The sequence below is a fragment of the Phalangium opilio genome, unplaced genomic scaffold (genome assembly GCF_054372755.1).
Source record: "Phalangium opilio isolate 3A_F unplaced genomic scaffold, DU_Popi_V2 ptg000041l_1, whole genome shotgun sequence".
Taxonomy (NCBI): domain Eukaryota; kingdom Metazoa; phylum Arthropoda; class Arachnida; order Opiliones; family Phalangiidae; genus Phalangium; species Phalangium opilio.
Window position 1 is genome coordinate 7,949,650 of NW_028324165.1, and position 26,849 is coordinate 7,976,498.

At 34.5% G+C, this 26,849-nt stretch overlaps 5 protein-coding genes across 6 annotated transcripts in view; 2 read left to right on the forward strand and 3 right to left on the reverse strand.

Annotated features, from left to right (window-relative positions):
- The window catches only part of LOC149679724 (uncharacterized), a 34,787-nt gene extending 32,578 nt beyond the window's left edge, over positions 1 to 2,209 (forward strand). The window contains exon 9 of the mRNA XM_089835531.1: positions 149 to 2,209. Within this exon, the coding sequence (XP_089691657.1) occupies positions 149 to 199 (51 nt within the window). The 3' untranslated portion in view covers positions 200 to 2,209. The remainder of the gene's footprint in view (positions 1 to 148) is intronic.
- A 1,772-nt stretch (positions 2,210 to 3,981) lies between these two features.
- LOC149679725 (uncharacterized) lies at positions 3,982 to 7,459 on the reverse strand. The gene is made up of 3 exons (XM_089835478.1): positions 6,899 to 7,459; positions 5,825 to 5,947; positions 3,982 to 5,049 (listed from the first exon to the last, which is right to left on the reverse strand). The coding sequence occupies exons 2-3, from the start codon at positions 5,910 to 5,912 to the stop codon at positions 4,472 to 4,474; spliced, it is 666 nt and encodes a 221-aa protein (XP_089691604.1). The 5' UTR covers positions 5,913 to 5,947; positions 6,899 to 7,459; the 3' UTR covers positions 3,982 to 4,471.
- A 1,361-nt stretch (positions 7,460 to 8,820) lies between these two features.
- Sce (E3 ubiquitin-protein ligase Sce) lies at positions 8,821 to 12,308 on the reverse strand. The gene is made up of 2 exons (XM_089835477.1): positions 11,103 to 12,308; positions 8,821 to 9,731 (listed from the first exon to the last, which is right to left on the reverse strand). The coding sequence occupies exons 1-2, from the start codon at positions 12,205 to 12,207 to the stop codon at positions 9,493 to 9,495; spliced, it is 1,344 nt and encodes a 447-aa protein (XP_089691603.1). The 5' UTR covers positions 12,208 to 12,308; the 3' UTR covers positions 8,821 to 9,492.
- A 925-nt stretch (positions 12,309 to 13,233) lies between these two features.
- Sting (transmembrane protein sting) lies at positions 13,234 to 16,393 on the forward strand. Its single transcript, XM_089835529.1, has one exon. It carries the CDS (start codon positions 13,737 to 13,739, stop codon positions 14,874 to 14,876), a length of 1,140 nt encoding a protein of 379 aa, XP_089691655.1. The 5' UTR covers positions 13,234 to 13,736; the 3' UTR covers positions 14,877 to 16,393.
- Positions 16,394 to 17,986: 1,593 nt separating this feature from the next.
- Positions 17,987 to 26,117, reverse strand: LOC149679728 (CMP-sialic acid transporter-like). Of its 2 annotated transcripts, none has more exons than XM_089835527.1 (6): positions 26,031 to 26,117; positions 24,445 to 24,575; positions 24,041 to 24,387; positions 22,355 to 22,574; positions 21,372 to 21,548; positions 17,987 to 18,318 (listed from the first exon to the last, which is right to left on the reverse strand). In XM_089835527.1, the coding sequence occupies exons 1-6, from the start codon at positions 26,045 to 26,047 to the stop codon at positions 18,059 to 18,061; spliced, it is 1,152 nt and encodes a 383-aa protein (XP_089691653.1). In that variant the 5' UTR covers positions 26,048 to 26,117; the 3' UTR covers positions 17,987 to 18,058. The 2 variants fall into 2 exon arrangements, with proteins under 2 accessions (XP_089691653.1, XP_089691654.1); XM_089835528.1 differs by lacking the exon at positions 26,031 to 26,117 and adding an exon at positions 24,715 to 24,825.
- Between the last annotated feature and the right edge of the window lie 732 nt (positions 26,118 to 26,849).

A 26,849-nucleotide genomic window follows, 5' to 3' on the forward strand; every position in this document is an offset into this window, starting at 1 on the left:
TGAGAAAATTTCTATACACAGCACTATGTATTCCGGCTTATATCCACTCCAGTACCAAATTACTTTCTGTTTTTTCTATTTACATTTGCTAAGTAGTTAGATATAACAACGAATTAAAATTTTCCATATCATATTATTTACAATTAAGCCTGACAAGAGTCACATACTAATTGGTCTACGTCATCAATCCCAAAAATGATGAACAATATATTAATTCCAAAAACGTAAATTACAATGGCTTTACCAAATACAACAACAATTAAGTTCTACTAAAAAACAACGAACATTTTTGAAGGAAAGTCCAAGAAATTGCGAAGTTTGTTTTAAACAGAAAAACAAAACGCAAATCGAAGATATAGTTAATTAACTGTAAAACGAACTTAATATATAATAATATATCCATCCAAAACATATATATATACACAAAAAGATAAAGATATTTTATAAAAAGCTAAACAAAAAAACATCACTAATTGTTGAAACAAATTAAATTTAAATTAATATAAGGCCATGATTTTGTTTTAAATGTTAATTTATTTGTGGTAAAACGTATGATGTCAGGTTACGTATTGAGTGTTAGGAAGTAGCATGTGTAACCTCGGATTAATCTGAGGTGGAACAGGAAGTTGATAAATACAAGTGTTGATTAAAATTTGAAGGGAAAATGTTTGGAAAGTATCAAAAATATAAGAGATTGAATTAAAGTTTACACAAAATTATTATGAAATTAAAATGGAAGATTGAATTTAGCCTTTATGAAGGAAGGTATATAGTGAAAAGTTGTGGTTATATGTATGTTTAAATACAGGGTGTTTCTGATAAGTCTGGTGGGTTAAATTAAGGGGGTTGTTTGTTCTTTGGGAAATCGATTTTGAGTCGAAAATGTCGTAACTTCTATCGCCTCCATTTTGTTTACCACAAAGGACACTGTTTTCGAGCTATGATTTGACTCAGTGTTTTAGGGATGACCCCTTAATTAAATTAGAAATCATTGTCTAAATCAGTTTTCTAATTAAATTAAAGGGTCATACCTAAAACACTCATCTAATCATAACTCGAAAACAGAGTGTCCCTTGTGGCAAAATGTAGGCGATAGAAGTATAGAACATTTTCGACTCAAAAACATCCCACTTAATTTATGCCACCACCAGATTTATCAGACACATCCTGTATACACAGTGATATTTAAGTCAGGTATCAGAAATCAAATGTTCATGTTCAAAAGTGTTATTGTAATGAGAAAGGTTTAGAAACGTGATTAAATGTTAAAGAAGGGTACAGTATGCGTAGCCTAGACAAATTCCTACTAAAGATATTTGAGATGTTTTTCGTTAATTTCAGCTGAAAACTTTTGTTGCATTTAATATTATTCCATTTAGTTAACTGAAAAAAATATAATATTGTATTTATATAGCCAAATTCCAAAAAGGGTGATAGGACTGAATTAAAGTGAGTTCTATGGTAGACCACCACTCCTACCACCCTTTATATTTATAATTATATATTTAAAAAATAAAATTTAAATTTAAAAATGCTTAATTTTCAGGGAATTTAAAAGAAATAAAAAAAACCAAAACATTATACGATCAAAATTCGTATTTAACTTAAAACCAATTAAAATAAATCATAAACACAATTAAATAAACAAAACGAGAAAACAACGATAATCTTACAAAAAACAAATAAAATCGAACATAAAAATAGATTTTTTAAAAACATTTTAAATCCCAATAGAGGAATTTAAAAAAAATTAAAATCAGGTATGAAATTAATTAAAATACGACTTTTCTCAATAAATTAAGAAAAAAAATAACTTAATATAAAATCAAACTAAAAAAATAATAATTCTAATGGCTAGCTTTTCAAATTTAAAAAAAAATATAATTAAAATAATCACAGAAGCTCATTAAAAACCGAAGTTAAAAAAATCTCTCTGAACAACTTTTCAAAATCAAAAATTTCTGATTAGAATTTGAAAAATATAGAAAATTTTAAAGTAATTTAAAATCGCAGGTTTTTTTAGAGGTTTACCAATAGATAACGAATCGAAAATTAAAAATGGCTTGTACCATACACAAATACAACCAACTTCTGCTAAACTACGAAAAAAAAAGATTATATTTGAATCCTAGCCCATAGCTTTTGTCCAATAATGTAAAAACATTTTTTACCCTGAATTGACAACAAAAAGGTATAAATAAAAACAAGATTTTGTATTTCTAAATATCGCTTATTTCTTATTGAGGGGTTAAGGGTATTTGAAAGAAATGTGCCTACATTTACATCTCATAAGTTTATAAAATTAGGCTACTGCTGTAAGTATGCAGTGCCATTGTAATGCTAGACTAACAGGGTAAGTAAACTTACTTTTATTCCGTACTCAAACCAAGTCTTAATTTATCTTTCGCTAGTTTCAGTAATTGCTATACTTTACTGTTTTATATTAGCAAAAGTACATCGATAAAAACGAAAAGTGTACTTCATTGAAGCTGGCTCTCGCTTCGATATATGAGAAACTTCCCCCTTTACCTCTCAGAATAGTGTCGACCCCCTCTTAACTATAACGATGGCATCTAACAGGGATCACACCTGAATAGACTCAGACTAAGTAGCAGATGCTAGCTCTAGTACCAAGAATTAACGTTAGTACGATTTTCAATAAATCTTTAATCTCAAAAGACCTCTTCTCTGATTGGATGTTTGTTTGGAGTTAAAAATTATATTACTTCTTGGAGATTATTATCAGATTAGATTTCGTATTATTCCAACACCTGCTACCTGGAGCTAGAATATTAAATTGGATTTTCGGTGTTGAATACCGTATGAATAGTATTCATGCGCTAGTTCTATTATTCCACGAGAGGGCAGCACATATTTTTATCCTTCGCTCATCGACCTAGGCAACATGAATCACACTTTACCATCTCACTTACTTTCTATTTACTTTTGTTTACGTTAGATGAAGAATCTCGAATTTCCCAATCGTAGGGGGGTCACTGGATGACAAACAATGTCAAACTTGCAGACATAAGGGATATCCAATAACCTTATGCTTACATATCTTACATCCGCAAAAGAAAGAGAGAGAAAAAACTAAGTTAAGGAGAAAAAAGTATCGTACATCCGGACAAACGTGGTGATCGCAGTTCAACGACCATAAATATCCGGAAACGCTTTACAACTTTTACTGATATTTATTATTTCTTCGTTCGCCATCATTCCACATCTTAACATCTTTACGCAAAAACGGAAAAGATATAAAGGAAACTTTTACAGTTTTCAGCCACAAAAACTAAGTTGGCAAACTCCCAAAATAAAAATACGGGTTGTAAAAATTTTATTTTAAAAACCAATAGACTATTGCATCAGGGATGCATTTAATTTTAGAAGTAGGAATGGAGAACATAGAAGTCTGGGCGCGCGTCAAAGTTCCGGACCCCCTTCCACGGGACGGAGGGGGGGGGTATGAAAGAAGAGGCGGGTCATAGCGACAGAGGTAGAAAGTAATTACGTATTTTTCGCCGTCCCCATCAGCAACGTCATCAAAACGTAGTTTAAGTGTGCAGCCAATAAGATAATTTAAACTTTTCGTTACGTGTTGGAGGGAGGGGCTCTATACTGGGTGGTCTATGAGTCGGACTGAAGTAAACACTAACCGTTCTCCATTCCTGCTTCTAAAATTAGACCTATTCCCGATTGAATTAATTCCAAAACAGAAGCAAACATCACAGGGACGAGGAGGTCACCTTCATGGGTTATCTCTTTAGTGCCCAAAACCACCGCTAGAGGCACTGAGAGTCGTCTAGCCTCCCTGTTAATAAAAATTTTCCCTTATCTTTTCGCCCTTAACCAATTTCCCTGGTATTTCCAGGTATTCCCTGTTATCAACCAAGTTCATACGAACCATGCATGAATATTTCGAAAAAGTTGAAAACAAAAACGGACCCATTTTCAAAATAAATAAATAAACAATTCAATATATTAAAAATTAAAAACACATTTATTTTTACACCATAAAATGTTTTACAGTACCTAACATTATACAGCGCAATTAAAACTAGCCTTAATTAGGCCTAACATAAATTATGTACAATTGTTACCCAGTAATGAAATGAACATTGAGATAATTGAATGAGTTTATTTATTGAATTAAAGGAGAACTGACATCAAATAAAGTAATGTACCAACCAGTTCATGGGTGGATTTAATCTCTAGTTCTGATTGGTGGAAAATATCTGTAACTCGTGACTGATGTTCAGTCCAAAACGTGTACCACGTGGCGATGGACTAACTATATAGCAACAGGGATATTACGTCATAAAGGGGTGGTTTCCTACGAGATGTCGTGCAACCAAGGATTATTTAATGAGTAACAGATCAGGGTGTATGTCACTTAACAATTGAGGTCAGTTCTCCTTTAACTAAGCTCGTGATAAAAACATAAAAATTCAAATTAAACTTAAATGCTAAATTAAGTAGCACCTGGTGGCGCGATTACGTCATTAAACGCCTCACGTACAACGTCATTAGCGGCCGAACTCATGGCTTTCAACATTGATGACGTAACGAACTTTATAGCCCTTGACCATAACCACGAAATATGTGATAACCCACCGACATTGACCTCTATATCCTCACTAGGGGCCATGACTACGTCAAGTACTCTCAGAGACGCGTTAGTCTCATTGGTGCCTCGGCCTAAACTCAAACGACCTTGAAACGAAGACGCCCTGGCATGAGCCACGCCCTTTTCGGTGACACCAGAGACAATTTTATCCCAGTCGTACTTCGCTCTGATTGGTTTATTGGTAGCCAATGGGACGCTGAGGATGACGTAGGTAGAATTGCATATGACATCAACGTGACCGCTACGGTTTAGAGTTTTTAATCCAATCAATTGACCAGGGCCCAAGTTAACGATTCCAGTACGAAACGATAAGTAAACACGTTGTTGGGATATTTTATTTCGGACATTTGGTAATAGGTTGTCCACTATTTCATTAGTGTCTTCGAAACCACAGTTACGGTCTCGTATGCTTGTAGAAGATTCTGTAAATTAAGTTAATTGGAATTATGGTAAGTTGAGAGCGAGTTCCATCTAAAGTTTGATGAGTGGGAGAGCAAATAAAAAGGGGGTCAGCATGGTAAGAATCATTTTACATAACTTAAGTATTCAGACAAAAAGTGATGTCTAGTTTATTAGGGAGAAGGTATAAGATGCCTAAGTATTCGCGCGCCATAGTGCCAGTCCCCCTTTCAAAATACAAGGGGGGAACTTAAAAGTAGGCCGGACTATTTCGCATCTCTCCTCAGTCGGAAAATATGACTGTAATTTTCGTAATTCGCGTAGGTCGCGCTGACGTGAGTTTTCAAGAACCAATGAGATGATGCTGGTTGTAATTTAGAGGCGGGGATCAACTCCGGACCTACGTTAATTTGGACTGGAGATAAAGCTGGAAATGTGGCGAATTTATACCTTCTCCCTAATAAACTAGATATCACTTCTTGGATTTAGAGGATATAGAGTGTCATCCTTCAATTATCCCTTTCGAGTCATACATAATGATTGGCCTATAGCTCTTCAAACAAAAAAGCTGCATAGACACGCTCAGAAAATAGCTACGCAATGATTCCTATTAGCTGTATGCATTACTTTCTCATGAAACTATCAGATTAATTATGTTATATTTGCTTTTATATTTGAGTCGTATCTTTTAACGGATAGACAAGCGAAATATTTTTTCGGGAAGTAATCGAAAGTATATAGTTAAATGTCAAACTAAAAATAATCAACTGATATAAGGATTGAAAAAAATACGCTTACCAATTTGTGGAGTAGTTGTAATCGTAGTAGGCCAAGATCGAACTACGCTGAACATCAGCAAGATGATTATCATATTTCTTTCGTCCATTGAAAGTAATGTTAAACGATTTTTTTTTTTATTATCTAGTTGGGGAAGAAGAAAATTCAAATCAATTTAAATGGCCCGAGATAGAGATACGTCTTCGATAAAATTAAGTCATGGTAAAGTGATATTTAAAAGTACAGTACTAAGAAGTGTTGATTGTCTAGAAATTACAAAAAACTACGAGTCATCATCAAATCATCTAAATAATTGTCAATTTAAATCCTAAGGACTAATAATGATCATTAAATTTTGACATTAATTGAATTGAAATAAATTTTCCATAAATTAGATTTAAATAATTGACTATATTTCAAAAGCCAATTTGATGAAAATTTACTATCTTTTGAGGGCGATTTGATTGAAAATTTACTATCTTTTGAGGGCGATTTGATTGAAAATTTATTATTATTTGTGAAAGACGATTTTATGAATAAAGTTAATATTTGAAAAATGATTTGATGAAAAAATTTAATCTTTCAAAGGCAATTTGATGAAAAAGTTTCAAAAATTATTTGATGAAAAGATTTTACCTATCAAAGCCAATTTGATTAAGAAGTTTCAAAAAATGATTTGATGAATAAAATTTTATCTTTCAAAGGCAATTTGATGAAAAAGTTTCAAAAATTATTTGATCAAAAAAATTCGATCTTTCGAAGGCAATTAGATGAAAAACTTTCAAAAATTATTTGATGAAATTTTTTTAAAGACGATTTCGTGAAAAGTCATCATTAAAAAGATGATTTGATGAAAATTCCGCAGTTTCTTGAAATAATACTTAAGGGTCAACTAACTTAACATCATATTTAATCACGCCAGAGTCCAGACAAATAAAACCCATTAAAAAAATATAAAAATATCAATAAAATAAATACGCGCAAATGAGTTTTAAACCAGATAAATCAATACATAAAATTGATTAACGCATTTAAGTATCCCTTTCACCATGAAATAAACATAATAAATAAATATATATATAAAATTGAACTTACATAAAACTTCTTCCTTTATTTCTTTTTAACTTCCGCAATATAGTGACTCGCGTTGAAAATTCTTGATCTTTACTTGAGAGTATGAATAATTTAAACCGAATCTCTTTATATTTCGACGTCGACTTGCAGACTGTTCTAATTTAGTTTTTAAGCCGTAACTTTAAGCGCGATGGTCATTCTGACATTCTTAAGATTAGAAACAGAGTGACATTGGGGGCCCCTTTAGACAAACACTAAACAGATCACCCCCTTTAACTATAAACATACATAAACTAATCTTTCTTAGCCCGCTCTGAATTTCGACTTGGGAACTTTTTTTTCTTAGTTCTTTAACCCTGATTATTTTCAAAGTCTGTTTGCCGATAATTGCACTAAAATGCACTTAACTACTACGTATTTTTCTGGGTTAAAGTTAAGTCTTGAGCAATCAATACATACATAAGCTAAGCCTAATTTTTTCGTGATGTCGTAGTAAAGAGGTTTTAAATAGATTAACTTTATTCAGCTCTTTGTCGAATGGTTTTAATAGTTTTTTTTTCTTTGCTATATAAGCTACTACGAAAATATTTTTCAGAATTTTGATAAAAATGACTTCCTAATAGCTCGCGATCTATTGGAGTGACGTAATATCGTGACGTATTAAGCCTTTTTTTCTACGACAAGAAATTATATAAGTTATTTTATCAGATTCTTAGGAAAAGGAGCAGTGGAAAATTAATTGATGTGAGAAAAACACTTTTAATTCAAGGGATAGTGTTACAAACTATTCGTATACGAAGAGGGTAAATTTTGAATGCATCGTAGGCACGTGATCAAGAGGCGTGTTTAAAGAAACATAGGTTGTATTTAGAAACCAAATACTTCGGCCCGCTATAGAGTTATTTCTGTAGAGAGGGGGGGGGTGAATTGTGTATCCCCAAAATTGGGGGTTAACTTTGTGGGAGAGGATACTATTTGCCCAAGGAAGGGGGGTATCACTAAAGTAAGATTGTTAAGTGCTTGCCGCGTAGCGTCATTGTATTTGTATGAGAACTAGCCTAATATGGCGGCCCCCTTCTCCTGTTCTTGTTTTCTCTACAAGTTTTTAAATAACTGTGATAGTATCCCTTTGATTGTTGATCTTATCAAACTTAGATTAAAATATAAAATACGAACCGGATATCATTAATTTAATTAATTATTCAAATAATTATGAAACGGAAAGCGCTAATTTACGAAGTAAATTGGGTCTATGATTATAAAGGGATAATTTCAGTAAAAATTAATTTGTAACGCCTCCTTCATAACATATATTTTGACGGGGCATTGTAGACGTTTTTACCGACAACGCAGTGGACGCTGGGAGAACTTAGTTGTGGTAGCTATAGAGCTATCTCAGTTGTGACGTCAGTGTCTAGGTAAAACGTCACGGGTTTAGCTTTGGCAGTGGGCGGCCATGTTTGGTACCGCTTTGGTTCTATGGGCAAATAGCATGGGTGACGTCACAATAAGCCTTCTGAGATAGCTCTATAGGGTTGTAGGTAGGGGTACAGAGGCAAGGTTATAGATATGGATAGGGCCCTTGAGAGTTTGTAGGCCCCGGAAAAATTGACAAAATCCCCCCCCCCTCAAGACCGCTCTATACTCGTCTCGGGCCCTTAGAAGGTACGGGCCCCGGGGAAACAGCCCAAATTGCCCCACCTTCTCGACGGTCCTGGGACGGTTATGGAGATTCTTTTCGACTCCATGTCACCTCTATCCTCTAAGGGGGTTCTATGATTTAATAATATTTATTTCAACACACATGAAGGTCCTCTCCTGTTACTGTTAACGCTATATTGTATTAACTACCCCAGAATCAAACATACTTCCCTTCTCCAAGATGATATCAGGTCCTATAACCCCAAGCTACAACAAACTAACGAAAAACACTCAAAACCACATATTTTTTCTTCAAGGGAAGACAAATTTATTTAAAAAAATTAAACTAATACAAACCAGAATTAATTAATTAATATTTCATTGGGATTAAGCGCCAGCCAAAAGAAATTTATTATTATGTACAAAACACTTTTCATGTTGTAATAAAAAAGAATTACGATCTCAGAAGTCAGAATCAACGCTGATAATAAAAATTCCATATGCAACAATTACAGCAAAATTTCAGCAATTTACGATACGATAACTGCTAATTAAATTAACCGCCGTATCTTTTAATTAATTAATTAATTAATTAACGAATTAATTACTTCAATCTGATCGAACAACACAGCTAAAAAAAAAAAAAATTGCAGAAAATTGCCAGAATTTCTTGCGGAATTTTTACAACGTAAACATAATTTTTAATTTTACCGAACTTAATTAACAATTGCAATTAAAAAAAAAACAATTAAAAGGTTGGAGTTTGATGGTGTTTTTTTCAAAGCATTTGTATATTTATGTGACATCTATAATACATGCAGCCAGCCAGCAAAGTTTGTTGATTGTTGATTGGGTTATTTGTTTGTTTGTTTGTTTGTTTATTTGTTTGTTTATTAAATGTATTGTTGATATTTGTTTATTTATCTCAAATATAATCAACAAAACGAACAACAACAACAACAACGTACTCTTTCTTAAGATGGTGTACCGCTGCTTATTTTATACGAATAGTACATTTCCAAAGGTTTATTAACCTTCCAATATTTCTCATTAACTTGGTCCAACGATTGATTACCATTAAGTGGTAAAAATTGGCCAGGAGTTACCGCAATGTAGATGAAAAAAGGGTTCAATGATAATGGTTCAGAATTTGGAAACGCTTGTTGTTTATCGAGGGAAAGTCTCATGGCTAAATATTTTGATAAATGATCAACTGGAAGAATAAAATTTTAATTATTAATTAGTGGAAAGTTGGTAATATGAAGAAAATCGAAATTAAAGCAAGACTCTGCCCTTCATCTGCACCTAAAAACTTGGTTTTCTACTTTTTTGTTATGTTAATATCATGTTTTCATTGGTTAGAATTGCAACGTGGTTTCTGAAGCTTAACAGGGGCCTAACTTCATAACATTTTCCTTAGCCTGTCAGAGCTGTCCTAAACTTCTCATAGCAAAAATTTATGTCAAATCAGAGCTGTTCCCCTAAACTTTCCTCCCTCATTTTCCTATAGCCAATCAGAGCCGTTCCCCTAAGCTTTCATCATTTTCCTTTAGCCAATCAGAGCCGTTCCCCTAAGCTTTCATCATTTTCCTTTAGCCAATCAGAGCCGTTCCCCTAAGCTTTCATCATTTTCCTCAAGCCAATCAGAGCCGTTCCCCTAACCTTTCCTCATTTTCCTTCAGCCAATCAGAGCTGTTGCCCTAAACTTTCCTCATTTTGCTTCTAGCCAATCAGAGCTGTTCCCCTAAGCTTTCCCCATTTTCCTTCTAGCCAATCAGAGCTGTTCCCCTAAGCTTTCCCCTAATATTTCTTTAGCCAATGAGAGCTGTTCCCCTAATATTTATTTAGCCAATGAGAGCTGTTCCCCTAATATTTATTTAGCCAATGAGAGCTGTTCCCCTAATATTTATTTAGCCAATGAGAGCTGTTCCCCTAATATTTCTTTAGCCAATGAGAGCTGTTCCCCTAATATTTCTTTAGCCAATGAGAGCTGTTCCCCTAATATTTCTTTAGCCAATGAGAGCTGTTCCCCTAATATTTCTTTAGCCAATGAGAGCTGTTCCCCTAATATTTCTTTAGCCAATGAGAGCTGTTCCCCTAATATTTCTTTAGCCAATGAGAGCTGTTCCCCTAATATTTCTTTAGCCAATGAGAGCTGTTCCCCTAATATTTCTTTAGCCAATGAGAGCTGTTCCCCTAATCTTTCCTCATCTTCCATTAGCCAATCAGAGCTGTTCCCCTAAGCTTTCCTCATCTTCCATTAGCCAATCAGAGCTGTTCCCCTAAGCTTTCCTCATCTTCCATTAGCCAATCAGAGCTGTTCCCCTAAGCTTTCCTCATCTTCCATTAGCCAATCAGAGCTGTTCCCCTAAGCTTTCCTCATCTTCCATTAGCCAATCAGAGCTGTTCCCCTAAGCTTTCCTCATCTTCCATTAGCCAATCAGAGCTGTTCCCCTAAGCTTTCCTCATCTTCCATTAGCCAATCAGAGCTGTTCCCCTAAGCTTTCCTCATTTTCCTTTAGCCAATCAGAGCAATACATCAATGTAGAGCAGAGTCTCACTTTGGACCTAGTACACTTTATACCTGTAGCATTAGCGGTTGTTTTTATATACCGAACTTGAATCAAATTCGGGTCAACTTCTTCCATTTCAACCGGATGTGGTTTAAAAACGAGTTCAATCTCGTTAACAGCCTGTGTTTCTGAACTGCCTTCCCCTTCTGGATCTTGTGGCATACAATCCAGAGATTCACCCCCATCAACACCAGTCATGGATACACTTTCATCCATATCTTGATCAAGCCCGGAGCAAGTCGATTCATTTTCCGAATGAGTTTTGGGTTTCTTTCTCGGATGTATAACTAAATCAGCTGAATTTGAATTTGCCAAAATATTTGAAGTCGGAGTGGGTTGACGAATTGGAGTACAACTACCGCTTCCTGTACCGCTAGCTCGACCGGTACTTGTTATATTAGTATTAGGAGTGGTATTAGTAGCGTTACTACTAGGAATATCGCTTAAAACTCCGTTAACTGGTGGTGTTATCGTTGTCGGCGCAGCTGCGTTGATTGTGGTGGTCGTAGTAGTAGCGATACCGTTAGTAACATTACTTTGAGGCGCTTTTTCAGGGGTATTATTAGCGGTAGCATTGTGATTAGGGGTTCCATTACTAGCGTTAGACATTCCACTAGCATTATTACTATCTTCGGCAGCTTGTTTACGTATTCTTTGAGCTCGATTTAACGCTTGCATTCTCATACCCTCTTCGATACTATGAGCCAAAGCTTGGCTGTGTTGTTTATTTAAAGTTTGTATAATACGATCTTGATGTGCTTCGTATTCGTCACGACATGGGTATATTTTAGCAATGAGCATATCAAAATTAGGATCGGGTCGTAACGAACGTTTAGAAACAAGTTTTTTACGACAAGTTGGACATTCTTTGTTTCCGCTACGTAAAGCGGTTATAATACACTCTTGACAGAAACGATGCAAGCATTCTTTCGTCGTCATAGTGTTTTTAAGCATGTCCAAACAAATGGGACACATTAATTCGCTATGTAAACTTCTAGGGGAGACGGCGATTTCCGTATTGTCAGTTATTACTTCTTGAGGGGAACGATGTAATTCGTATAAACTTAATTCCCACGTCTTATTAGACGGTTGGGAATCGGAACAAGACATTTTCATTCGTTTTGTGGTCTAAATTAAACGATTTTATTAAAAATTTAAAAGCCTAATTTCATTAAAACTTCAACATTTTAGTCCCTAACGCAACGCTGTCCGTGTCTGAAAGCCGTCGCCATTACACGCTATAGACTAATGGCACCCCATGTTATTTTCCCATAGAGCTTAATACAGTCAAAGGCAGAAAGCTGCCATTACTCTATTTTCCGCAAAATAAACCCGTTTTTCGCGCCATCTATGAACGAATCTCTCAACTATAATATACGAGATTCTCAGATTCGGCAGCGGTCTGAATTTGACTCTGTTAAGCTCAATGGGTAAATTACACAACTGCTGATTCCCTTACAATAAGTAATTAGCGACTCAGGGATGCCATATTGGGCTGGAAAGCCGCCAATTGGGCTTCTTCTCCAAAATATTGGCTGGAAATTACAGGATTGGCTGTTGGCTGGAAATTGGGCTTGTCGGGGTTTTTCTTTGGCGCCTTTCTGTACTAAAAATACCGCCAATAGACGAAGATCATTAAAATTCCCAAAAAACTGAAAAATGGTACTGTCAAACCAACCATTTGTGTAGTTTATAATTCGTCAATTTATGGAGGTTAAATAAAGTAGTTTCATTTTGTTTTTAGTTTTAAAAACGGTGCGAGTATGTAATATGCATTGAAATTTCTAAAAGAAAAACTAAATCCAAATACCGCCAATAGACGAAGATCATTAAAATTCCCAAAAAACTGAAAAATGGTACTGTCAAACCAACCATTTGTGTAGTTTATAATTCGTCAATTTATGGAGGTTAAATAAAGTAGTTTCATTTTGTTTTTAGTTTTAAAAACGGTGCGAGTATGTAATATGCATTGAAATTTCTAAAAGAAAAACTAAATCCAAATTTTCACGATAAATTTTTGGCTTGTTTTTTGGGCTGGACTGTTTAGATCTTGGGCAGTTTTTGGGGCTTCTTTTCGAAATATATATTGGCGGTTTTTTGGGCTTGTTTCCAATTTGATTTTGGCGGGTGTAAAGTTTTCAATCTGGCATCCATGCTAAAATTTAAGAGATTCGGCAGGTGTCTGAATTTGACTCTGTTAAGCTCAATGGGTAAATTACACAACTGCTAATTCCCTTACAATAATTAATTAGCGTACAATTACGTCATCTTACATCTGTAGACGACTAGAACTAGAACATAGGGCTCTGGGGGTTATACTTATAACTTATAAACAACATTTGTTGGTAGTGAGAAACGTCTACTACCACTTATAAGTCGTGATTAAATTTACTTTAATTGCGACTAATTTGTTTATTATAGTTAATAATTAATTAGACAGTTTCCGGGCGACGTTTTTTTAAGATAAACCATCAAAAAGGTTGGAAAACTGTATAGTTAAACCTTAAAAACTAATGATAAACGCTAAGCCTAACGGTGTTGACAATGACATAACATTGGGTAATCATGTGCAATCTTAGCTAAGCCTAACCTAAACCGCAACCACCTTAAAAAAAAAAAAACTTCGAACTAAATTTAATTTAGTCATGTTACATTCGGAAATCCTGTTTTACATCAACTTCGTTATGTTTTTAGCCAAGTATCACTTGAAAACATTTATAAACAGATTCAAAAAAGTGTTTTTTAGCCTATTTTGCGTAATTCCGCCTTGCGCAATTTACTTTTACACGTTTGACACCGATGTTAATGTAGTCTGGTTTGACAATTTAAACCATAATAACGTCACAGATACCTATATAGAAACCAATTTAACACGAGAAATATTCCGCAAATGTATTATTCTAAACTACACATGCATTCTAGGCTTCTCTTTCATGTATCTAAGCACATTCCTATTAAATTTAACGAGCGAAAAACTGTTCCAAAACCACTTATACGAAAATAACAGTAATATTCTTAAATGCGTCTCGGAAATCTACAAATGGTGGAAATCATGTGCTTTAATTGTCTTTCTAACCTTCCCAGTATCTTTAATGTTAATTAACATTAATCTATACACCCTTATATATTGTATAATGGGATTTGCCACATTAAACAATGTTAAAATCACGTCACACGAATGGAGTTTAAAAATACGCCCAAATTGTAACATAGATTATAGTAAAGCCCTCGCGTTTTGGTATTTCGAAGGATATTTGAAAAAGGTGTTATCAGTTGAAACCGAAGCACCTTTCGTTCGTCGCATTAACGAATACGAACAGCGTAACAACGTACAAATCGCGGTTCCTAAACTATTCCTCTTAATGCCAACATCGTGTAACGTTCACAACAATTTGGAATATTGCGACATTGGAAACAAAATCGAATACGCGGGGGATTTAATAGACTTGAAACATTCCAATAACCGAGCTTTCAAAATGTCGACTTATTGCCTGGAAAATTCTAACAACAAACGTGTTTATTGCATCGCGGAAATTGTTACGCCGTTAAAAAGCATCGCCCAAACACGTATCCCAAAATTTGCGCGAGTTAGAAAAGCGGAGATAGTAAATAACATGTACTTTCATTTGAAGGACTTGTTAAATAACTCCAACTTAGCGAACATGTGCGTCTTAGTCCCGTATAAAGATATGGAAAACGGTATAACTGTTCCTCTATCGCGAGTACTGTTCGATGCCATTCATAAAGAACGCCAACAAATACCAGAACTTAATATCATAAATTAGATATAACCATAAATAACGTGACATAACTTGTTATTTGTTAAAAGAGACAGTTGAGTCCATATAGTTATAAAAATTGTTTAAAGGGTCTGTAAAGTTGACTCAGCGGGTGTGTAAACATTATTAGAAACAAGTCACGTGACTGAAGAAGGGCGTGGTTTAAAGAAACTTAGTTTTATAGTCTGCTACTACGAACTTTCTCCTGACGACACACACTCCTATCTCTTACCTCAGTTTTATGGAGATAATACAATTTAGACTACCAATATTGACGTCACATCCCCGTAGCTCCTCCCCTCTCAATACCACTATTTCGTAAACTAAAACTACGGTACACTTCAGGGAATTTGCGCTGCAATCTCCCGAAAAACAATGACTATATGTCCAGTTAACTACATTTGAAGTCTGTGGAAATTGGCGTCGTCACGTGGTACTTGTAAAGTATTTAACCAACACGCCTTGTCAGCTTGCTTTACAGTCCCTTTACCATATTGTTTTAAAGTTTCCATGTAAAAACTGGAATAAATGTGTATATATTTCAAAGTAAATACTATAAGTGTTTGAAACATTGAGTATGAAACCATATGAGCTTACCACATATTTTAAAATTATAATTTATCTATTTTGTAATGACGTGTACCTATAATTGGTTCTAAATGAATTGTATAAATGTTCCCATAAAGAATTAAGCATTTCCCTTGTTGGCAGAACAAAAAAAAAATTGAACTGTAAGCAACAAACCTTAAAGTGTTAGTGACATAATTTTCGTCATCCTCAAACTTAAAATGCGAAAAAAATCCTTGAAAAATCCAGTTTATTATGATATGTTTACTTTTTTATTTGGTTTCGTAGCAATTTGTTAAATTGCAATCAAAGTTTTGTGTTTGGAAAAGGCCTAGTTGAGATTTTCTTTCGTTTGATGACGTAGTAAGGAGAAATTTTCACTCTAGATGTCGCTCACGTGACGCGCCTGTTAGTGTCGCCGCGCCGCGTTAAGCCTAATTTATTCAGATTCGCGCGCGCGCCGCATTAGTAGACTCGGGAGTCTCGCGCTTGGCTTTTCCGCGAGATGCCGCGAGTGCCGTATCAAGGAGAAAAACCCGCCAAAAATCTTCTCCGCAAATTTGCCTTTGTCTCCCAAATTTCAAGTTTTCAAAGTGTTTTTTCTGTGTTTTCCCTCATAATTAAATATTATTCAAGCATATTTTTGGAATCAGAAGAGTTTTAACTCTCAAAAAAGTAAGGTTTTCTTTAGATTTGAGATAATTTTTAAATCACGTCGCTATTCCTTTAATATGGCTCTTCTGCATCGAAGAGTTTCCGAAGATCGAACTGATGTTCTAAAGATAATGTTTAAACAAAATCTTTTTTTTTATGTATAAAACGCGATGAATATTTAATATTTCATATAAAATTTATTGTTTGAAACAATAATATGTATAATATAACATGGTTTTAAAATTTAAAGCCTTGTTTTCTGAAGATGTGTAACAAACAATAAAGATGTAAGTTTTTTTAAACTATGCTTTAAAACATTAATTTAATTTAATTTAAATTAGATTGTGATATTATGGTGAAGAAATATTTCTTAATACCATTTCATGGATTAAATTCTTGCATAACCGGTTTCGGTTTCAATTTATTAAACTTAGTAGTTTTTGCTTTAAAATAAATTAGGCTTAGATAAACCTTCCCTAAGCCTTGGTCATCCAAGTCTAAACCTTATCCAATCACTTGGAACCCTTAGAATTTGGTTTAAAGTGAATTAAACTTAGTAGTTCTTGCTTTAAAATGAATTAGGCTTAGAAAAATCTTGCCTAAGCCTTAGTCATCCAAGTCTAAACCTTATCCAATCACTTAGAACCGTTAGAATTTGGTTTAAAGTGAATTAAACTTAGTAGTTCTTGGTTTTAAATGAATTAGGCTTATAGAAAAACCTTCCCTAAGCCTTGGTCATCCAAGTCTAAACCTTATCCAATCACTTAGAACCCTTAGAATTTGGTTTAAAGTGAATTAAACTTAGTAGTTCTTGCTTTAAAATGAATTAGGCTTAGAAAAACCTTCCCTAAGCCTTGGTCATCCAAGTCTGAACCTTGTCCAATCACTTAGAACCCTTAGAATTTGGTTTAAAGTGAATTAAACTTAGTACTTCTCGCTTTAAAATGAATTGGGCTTAGAAAAACCTTCCCTAAGCCTTGGTCATCCAAGTCTGAACCTTGTCCAATCACTTAGAACCCTTAGAATTTGGTTTAAAGTGAATTAAACTTAGTACTTCTCGCTTTAAAATGAATTGGGCTTAGAAAAACCTTCCCTAAGCCTCGGTCATCCAATTCTAAAACATATTTAATCGCTTAGAAGTTAGAATTTGGTTTAAAGTGAATTAAAACCATGGTTTCTAAATAAACCTTGGTCATAAGTCAGTAAAATTAGCCTGACTTCATTAATACTTGCGAGTTGCGATGCGACTTAACTAATTAAATAATTTTTTCCTAGGCTTAGAGAAACCTTCCCTAAGCCTCGGTCATCCAATTCTAAAACATATTTAATCGCTTAGAAGTTAGAATTTGGTTTAAAGTGAATTAAAACCATGGTTTCTAAATAAACCTTGGTCATAAGTCAGTAAAATTAGCCTGACTTCATTAATACTTGCGAGTTGCGATGCGACTTAACTAATTAAATAATTTTTTCCTAGGCTTAGAGAAACCTTCCCTAAGCCTCGGTCATCCAATTCTAAAACATATTTAATCGCTTAGAAGTTAGAATTTGGTTTAAAGTGAAGAAAAACCATGGTTTCTAAGCCTTGGCCATCAAATTCACTTTTTATCTGGACTCTTCAGTCAGCCTGACTAATCCACCTTATTCCCTTTCACCGGAAGTTAGGCTTAGCTCGGGATTCATGGGGGGTGAGTAACGGGAAGAAATTCGTCTGTCGTCCGCTACAGTACATATTTTTGGCTTTTGTAGCAGACGACAGACGAATTTCTTCCCGTTACTCACCCCCCCATGAATCCCGAGCTAAGCCTAACTTCCGGCGAAAGGGAATAAGGTGGAATGCGACTTAAATAATTAAATTTATTTAGTGCTTTAGTGCAACACGTGACACAAACTTTGAATTCATTTAAAAATGACTAGAACAGTCCTAAAATGTTTTTAATTTAGTTTCATTGCACAATTTAAATTTATCGTTAAACGCTTAATCGTTCTTGACTTAGTTTATCATTTAACCAGCACATTCGTGTTGGCCAAGGGGGTTTGCTAAATAAATAAACGGCTCCACAGACTAAAAAGCTACCAAATATAAAAGGTAAACCTAACGAAGTTTTAAAAACCAGAGCTGAACCGGCAGCGGTTAACAAAATACCAGCCGAAGTGGCGAATGTTTTAAATATATTATCTAAATATTTCATAACCAACGAGACGTACAGGCCTCCAGCTGATTGTAGAACTGTTAGGTTAAATTATAAATGGTTTAACAATAGTTAACCATGTTTAATATGCTCCATATTTAAATTTTCAGTAATATTTATACTTGTATGAATGGAAATAGGCGTTCAGTTTTGATTAAAAAGCCGTGGAATATGCTTCGTGGCTTCAAGCTCAACTAAGCCTTGTCAAAATAGGCTTACGGGCTTCGTGGGTGAACGCTCAACTAAGCCTTTTTCAGTAATATTTATACTTGCATGAATGGAAATAGGCGTTCAGTTTTGATTAAAAAGCCTTAGCATATGCTTCATGGCTTCAAGCTCAACTAAGCCTTGTCAAAATAGGCTTACGGGCTTTGTGGGTGAACTCTCAACTAAGCCTTTTTCATGCAGTAATATTTAGACTTTTATAAATGGAAATAGGCGTTCAGTTTTGATTAAAAAGCCTTAGCATATGCTTCATGGCTTCAAGCTCAACTAAGCCTTGTCAAAATAGGCTTACGGGCTTCGTGGGTGAACGCTCAACTAAGCCTTTTTCAGTAATATTTAGACTTAAATAAATGTAAATAAGCATTGAGTTTTGATTAAAAAGCCTTAGCATATGCTTCATGGCTTCAAGCTCAACTAAGCCTTGTCAAAATATTGAGTCTTAAATGTAAATAAGTATTGAGTTTTGATTAAAAAGGCTTAGCATATACTCAGTTTCAGACTTCGTGGTATCACGCTAAACTAAGCCTTGTCAAAATAGGCTTAACACATAACGATTTCAATTTTCCGTTTTAGAAGATTTCAAATTATTCGCGCGGCGCAAAACTATTTAATTTAAATTTTAAGCTGCATTATCGCAATTAAATTAATTACTTACCAATTTACACGTCTTTTTCCGTTTATTTGTACTCATCTTGTTGGCCTTTTGGTTGTTAGGCTTAGCACGTTGCCGTAAACCGCGCGCTTTAATCCCGAATTTATTCAAAGAGATTCAGCGGTAATTTAAATTTAACGCGTTTAAGTCCGTTAATTAAATTTAATCTTGCATAATAACTATTATTTGAAGATAAATGTCTCTTAGCACTTTAATTGCCAACAATTGGAACTTTAAGACGACCGTCATTTGTAAAACGCGAATATGAAATCAAAGGCCTATTTTTTAAGCGGGAAGCGCGAGGTCACATAGGTCACCATTCACCACGCGATCCCCATCTAGGTATGGTCTGATTGGCCAATAGTAACCAGCGGCTTTCTAGCCTACTTTTTAATACTACTGGCGCAAAATAGGCCTAACTTTGTTGAAAATTATTTTATGGTGGCATTTTCAAGGCCTATTTATTAGAAAAAATACTATTTTGAAGCAAATTTTAGGCCTATAGGGTAATGGCAGCCCTCTGCCTTCTACTGTATTAAGCTCTATGGGGAAATAACATGGGGTGCCATTAGTCTATTTCTTTAGATAATGCTATTTTGGCCTATTTATTTATTTATAATACTTTTTTTTGGTTAAATTTAAGGCCTATTTATGTATTTTAAATATTTTAGGGTCAAATTTAAGGCCTATTTATGTATTTTAAATATTTTTAGGGTCAAATTTAAGGCCTATTTTTTTTCTAAAAAATATTTTTATGGTCAAATTTAAGGCCTATTTATTTTTAAAAAATATATTTAGGGTTAAATTTAAGGCCTATTTACTTTTAAAAAATATTTTTAGGGTCAAATCTAAGGCCTATTTATTTTTAAAAAATATTTTTAGGGTCAAATCTAAGGCCTATTTATTTCTAAAAAATATTTTTAGGGTCAAATCTAAGGCCTATTTATTTCTAAAAAATATTTTTAGGGTCAAATCTAAGGCCTATTTATTTCTAAAAAATATTTTTAGGGTCAAATCTAAGGCCTATTTATTTCTAAAAAATATTTTTAGGGTCAAATCTAAGGCCTATTTATTTCTAAAAAATATTTTTAGAGTCAAATCTAAGGCCTATTTATTTCTAAAAAATATTTTTAGAGTCAAATCTAAGGCCTATTTATTTCTAAAAAATATTTTTAGAGTCAAATCTAAGGCCTATTTATTTCTAAAAAATATTTTTAGAGTCAAATCTAAGGCCTATTTATTTCTAAAAAATATTTTTAGGGTCAAATCTAAGGCCTATTTATTTCTAAAAAATATTTTTAGAGTCAAATCTAAGGCCTATTTATTTCTAAAAAATATTTTTAGGGTCAAATCTAAGGCCTATTTATTTCTAAAAAAATATTTTTAGGGTCAAATCTAAGACCTATTTATTTCTAAAAAATATTTTTAGGGTCAAATCTAAGGCCTATTTATTTCTAAAAAATATTTTTAGAGTCAAATCTAAGGCCTATTTATTTCTAAAAAATATTTTTAGAGTCAAATCTAAGGCCTATTTATTTCTAAAAAATATTTTTAGAGTCAAATCTAAGGCCTATTTATTTCTAAAAAATATTTTTAGAGTCAAATCTAAGGCCTATTTATTTCTAAAAAATATTTTTAGGGTCAAATCTAAGGCCTATTTATTTCTAAAAAATATTTTTAGAGTCAAATCTAAGGCCTATTTATTTCTAAAAAATATTTTTAGGGTCAAATCTAAGGCCTATTTATTTCTAAAAAAATATTTTTAGGGTCAAATCTAAGGCCTATTTATTTCTAAAAAATATTTTTAGGGTCAAATCTAAGGCCTATTTATTTCTAAAAAATATTTTTAGGGTCAAATCTAAGGCCTATTTATTTTTAAAAAATATTTTTAGGGTCAAATTTAAGGCCTATTTAATTGGAAAATATTATTTCCGAACAAATTTAAAGAGATTTTAAGAAAATTTCCAAATCTTGTTAGGCCTAGGCTAAAATACATCGTTTTCAGACTAGGAGGATTGATACCATTTAAACCAGGAGGCGAAACTACTTGGTACTGCACTTTGAATGCCAAGTAGCCTGACCTACTGGTGTAAATGGTATCAATCCTCCTAGTCAGAAAACGATGTATAGCCCTCAAATTATGTTTTTCTTTGAAGAATTTTAAATATGGAGCATATTAAACCACAAAATAAGTACAAAAAACGTGATACTTACGTATTATAATCCAAACATATGGAGTATACCCATAAAAAAATCCATTGTCCATAATATTTTTGGCATCATGAAAAATAATCCCGAAACTGGCCATTAAGGCTCCCCAGGTGTATAATTCAAGATTACGAATCCAAAATGATGTTTTGCTGCGTTTCAGTTGTTTTTCAAAGTGAACACCTTTCAAACCAATATCCATTTTTTTACTAAACTAAATAACTTAAAAATATAATTAAACAGGGTTCATACAACTTTTGGAAAACAAATTTCCCTGAGTTTTCCAGGTTTTTCTCTTATTATATGGAGTATCCTATGGAGCAAATGTTAACGAAGAAGGGGGGGGGCGAATAGGGCTATAACATACTAAAAGGACATCCCCGTATCTCTAATACAACCAGAGTTATGAGCCTCCAAAGTATAGTGTAATGTTAATCCTATGGAGGGAATGTTTATGAACATTTTGCTTAATTACTCGGTCCCTATTTGTCGTAGCCCTACGTTTTTAGTATGGTTGGATGGGGGGCAAATAGGACTATAACATACTCAAAGGACATGCCCGTATCTCTAATAGAACCAGAGTTACGAGCCTCCAAAGTATAGTGTAATGTTAATCCTATGGAGGGGATGTTTACGAACATTTTGCTTAATTACTCGGCCCCTGTTTGTCGTAGCCCTAAGTTTTTAAGATGGTTGGATGGGGGATAAATAGGACTATAACATACTCAAAGGACATCCCCGTATCTCCAGTAGAACCAGAGTTATGAGCCTCCAAATATAGTGTAATGTTAATCCTATGGAGGGGGGAATGTTCACGAACATTTTGCTTAATTACTCGGCCCCTGTTTGACGCAAATTTCCCTAGCTGATTTCCCTGAATTTTACTAAAAATTCTAAATTTCCCTGAGTTTTCCCTGAGGTTTTTGTCAACTATTTATTTCCCTGATTTTTCCAGGTTTGTATGAACCCTGTTAAAACCGCCAAATTACCGGCAAATCCCGCGCAAATCGATATCACAACAACCGCCATTACAGCTTGATAATAACCGTTACCACTTTGGGAAGCGGCAATTTGCGTTGCATCCAATTCAACAATGATGACGCCACAGAATAAAATAAAAAGGGCCACCCATTGTATGGGAATTAAGATATAACCGAGTATAATACGCATAAAAAACGCAGTCGTAAAGATTTTTAAATGAGTTAAAACCTGTAAAAAACATTCTCTAATTCATAAATCCATCCTATTCCCGATGCATGTGCCAAGGCTTAACGCCATATTTTTTGAGATTAACATAACAGCCCACTCGATCACGCAAGGCTTAACGCGCGATTTTTAGAAACTAATCTAATAGCTCACTCGATCACGCACGGCTTAACGCCCAATTTTTTAAACTCAGTCTGGGAAATAAGGATATTTTTTAAACTAGTGCTTGGGACCAGTGACCCCCCCTAGGGTCCGAAATAATAAACTGGTCTCCGGACTGGTCCCACGCTTTGTTCCCTTATAGATTTGCAATTAATAAACTGGTCCTGAGGACCAGTAAGCCCCACTTTTTGAATTAAAAAACTAGTCCAAGCAATTAATAAACTGGTTTTGGACCAGAGGAAGTGTGCTATTTCCCAGACTGTTTAACAGCCCACTCGATCACACAAGGCTTAACGCACAATTTTTTTAGAATAATATAACAGCTCACTCGATCACGCAAGGCTTAACGCGCGATTTTTTTGAAACTAATCTAAAAGCCCACTCATCACATAAGGCTTAAGGCAATTTTTTTTTTAAATTTTTGATACTAATCTATAAGCCCACTCGTTCACGCAAGGCTTAACCCCGATATTTTGTGACTTAAATCCAATAGCCCACTCGATCACGCAAGGCTTAACGCGTGATTTTTTTAACTAATCTAAAAGCCCACTCGATCACATAAGGCTTAACGCAATTTTTTTTTTAAATTTTTGATACTAATCCAAAAGCCCACTCGTTCACGCAAGGCTTAACCCCGATATTTTGTGACTTAAATCAAATAGCACACTCGATCACGCGCTCAAGGACGCAAGCTACTCGCGCTAGTATAGAGAAGCCCATTCAAAGAATTCTCTTTACATGTATTAGGGCGACTTTTGCTGAAAAACTGAAGGAACCCGGCCAAAATTAACATTAAGTTATATGGGAGGAGATCGGTTTTTTGGCCATATCCTCTGTCTCATTGATCCAAATGACTTGAAATTTTAATGAGACGTGTTTTGACATGTTTAAAAAGGATTCAAGCTTCAAGAGTGGATAGTTTTTTAAATAAAAATATATAGCGCGAGCAACTTGCCTCGTTGAGCGCGTGATCGAGTGGGCTATGCTTAATATAGAACAAAATGATGCGTCGTCTGCTTCAGAGTAGAAATGTTTCTTTGCATCTTCAATATTTTCGACTCTGAAGCAGACGACACATCATTTTGACCCGATTTCCACAGATTTCTCACTTAAAATGATGCGTCGTCTGCTTCAGAGTAGAAATGCTCCTTTGCATCTTCAATATTTTCGACTCTGAAGCAGACGACGCATCATTTTGACCCGATTTCGCAGATTTCTCACTTAAAATGATGGGTTAAGCCTTGGCACATGCATTGGGAATAAGGTGGTGGATTAAACCCTATTTTTCCAAATAAAATAGTTCTTACTTGATACATGGTAGGCTCCAGGTTTCCCAGTACAAAATAGACTAGATTATTTTGGAACGCGTAGATAGAAGCGGGAACAACCATTTCCAAAACTTCTTTAGGTTTTTCGGCAATTTCACGTTTGACAAGTTTGTAAACATTTGCAGGGTTCGCTTTACAGTTCCAGACTATCACAATCAATGTTATTATTAATTTAACTATTTCCGCGATGAAAACTACTGTCGTTGGGTAATAAACATGTTCGTTAGCCGAATGTATTCTTGATGCTGCTGTCAAGATGTTGTAAGCGGCCAAATTAAGGCACATAACAAATAATAATGCTGTCTTAAAGATATACTCATTATGGCCTATAAATAAATGATATTTTATAATATTAATTTCAATAAAATTTAATTAAAACTTACAAATATTGAACAGAATTGTTCGCAGTATCCCTCCGCGTCCATATTTCATTTGTAAATCACCGTTCTCTTCGGGAATTTTCTCTGTTTCTTCGGCTTTATCAACTGGGACTAGTGGGTCACTCTCACTGACGCTGTAGCAGACGAAAAAAAGACCAAGGCTTACGTAAAAACATTAGAAAAAATGTAATAAAACCACGTTTATAATTTTATTTTGCATAAAATATTGAAATTTTATAGAAATATATGCTGTATTTAACTAATATAACTTACGATATATATCTGAAGTATTTAATAATTTAAATAATTACACAGCAGATAAAAGAATCCCTTCAATTACAAACGAGTCTACGTCCGGTTGCCAGACAACATTTTTTACTTTAGGGGCTTTCAGGGAAACCTTGAACGCGCCAAAATCAAATTGGAAACAAGCCCAAAAAACCGCCAATCGGTATTTCGAAAAGAAGCCCAAAAACTGCCTACGATCTAGGCTATCCAGCCCAAAAACCAGCCAAAAATTTATCATGAAAATTTTAAATTAGTTTTTCTATTAAAAATTTCAATGCATATTTTATACTAACACCATTTTTAAAACCCAAAACAAAATGAAACTATTTCATTTAATCATGAATTGACGAATTATAAGCCGCTCAAAAGGTTTGACAGTACCATTTGTCAGTTTTTTGGGCATTCTAATGATCTTTGCCTATTGGCGGTATTTTAAGTAAAGAAAGCCAAAGAAAAACCCCGACAAGCCCAATTTCCAGCCAACAGCCAACCCTTTTATTTCCAGCCAATATTTTTGAAAAGAAGCCCAATTGGCGGCTTTCCAGCCCAATATGGCAACCCTGGGGGCTTTTGCTATTAGGGCTGAACATCTACCTTTTATAATCTGGCGCCTTTTTCAAATTCAGTTTTCATAGCCGTAATTTGGGTTCCGCAGATGGTTACTTATCATAAATAGAGCATCTGTTATCCTAATCAAAGAGGGTATAGGGGAGGAGTGTAAGCTCCCCCGCTCCACAAGCGCAAATAATGATGTTGCTCCTAAATTGGTACACGAGAGCTTCCGGCCCGTTTAATTTTGCTTAGCGGAAGTCGCCCTGTACCAGGAAAAAGGGGCAACAAGTTGAGGCATTCCTTCCACTCCTCACCTATACCCTCTTTGTCCTAATCAAACCTCAGATTATTTTATACCTCATATATTATGTTACAAAATTCCCTTGGTTGTACAGTTTATTTTGTATCGACAAAGCACCTAATTACTGTCCATTTTCTCTATACATAGTTTACAGACTAGGAGGATTCATACCATTTACACAAGGAGGCATGACTTACTGGTGGAGTCAAAAGCCAGGACTCCTGGTGTAAATGGTATGAATCCTCCTAGTCTGTGTAAAGTATGTACAGGATTTATAAAATCCACGGTAACAGGCACACATCCACATGTACAAGTCTTTTTAATCCAATTGCTTTGAGCAAATTGCAAGTGAATGTAGAATTTATGATTAATTCCAAATCAATAAACAATTATAGGTAAGCACAGGAATTTTTACCTGTAGCAGTATTTATAGTAGAAAATTGGTTACCTGGGAGCGTTTTCCATTTTCAAAAACTGAACTTTATTTGGCACACACGTTACGCAAAATCTATTTACTGTGTAGCTTCTAGCTATTAAAAACCATAATTAGTACCTAGAAATTAATGGGCTTACAATTAACACTTTCGAGAAAACAAATAGTCAGCGGGAATCTGTAGACTTTTCAAATCTTTGCACTTTAGAAGATCGAGGTGTCGAAATTAAAATCATTGAAAAAGGTTTCATATAGTAATAACACGTTACACTACAGCAGAGGTAATGCTTTTGCAATGCAGTAGAGGTCTTTGCTTTTACACTACACAACAACATTTGGGTCGTATAATGAACACGGTTTGATACAAAAGCAACACGGGACTGGACGCCACCGTAGGGAGACTTTCGGGGACGCGCTTTAGCATTGCTAGAAGCATAAGAAAATAATATATAGCTCCCTATAAGTATGAAACTCTCCATTTCAGCCAGGTAAACAGCATTTTCTTCCATTGAAATTTGTGAAAAGTTTCTAATGCCACCTATTAAGTGTTTTTGGCGTTAAAAAGATGAAATATTTGTTTAGAAAATTTTCGAATTTTATATGGTAATTAAATAGTTAAAGGTCTAGAAGTTATTATTATGATAATTATAACTGATTAAGTACATGTCAAAATTATCATAATAAATTAATAGATGGCGCGAAATTTTGACGAACGAGGCTAGCGCCTACACTGGTACGAGGTAAGGAGCATCTTGTGCGATATTTCCCCGGCCCATCGTGCCTTTCGCGGACACCTTAGGTGGCGGTGGTGGTTTCGCCCTCCTTTTACTCGTA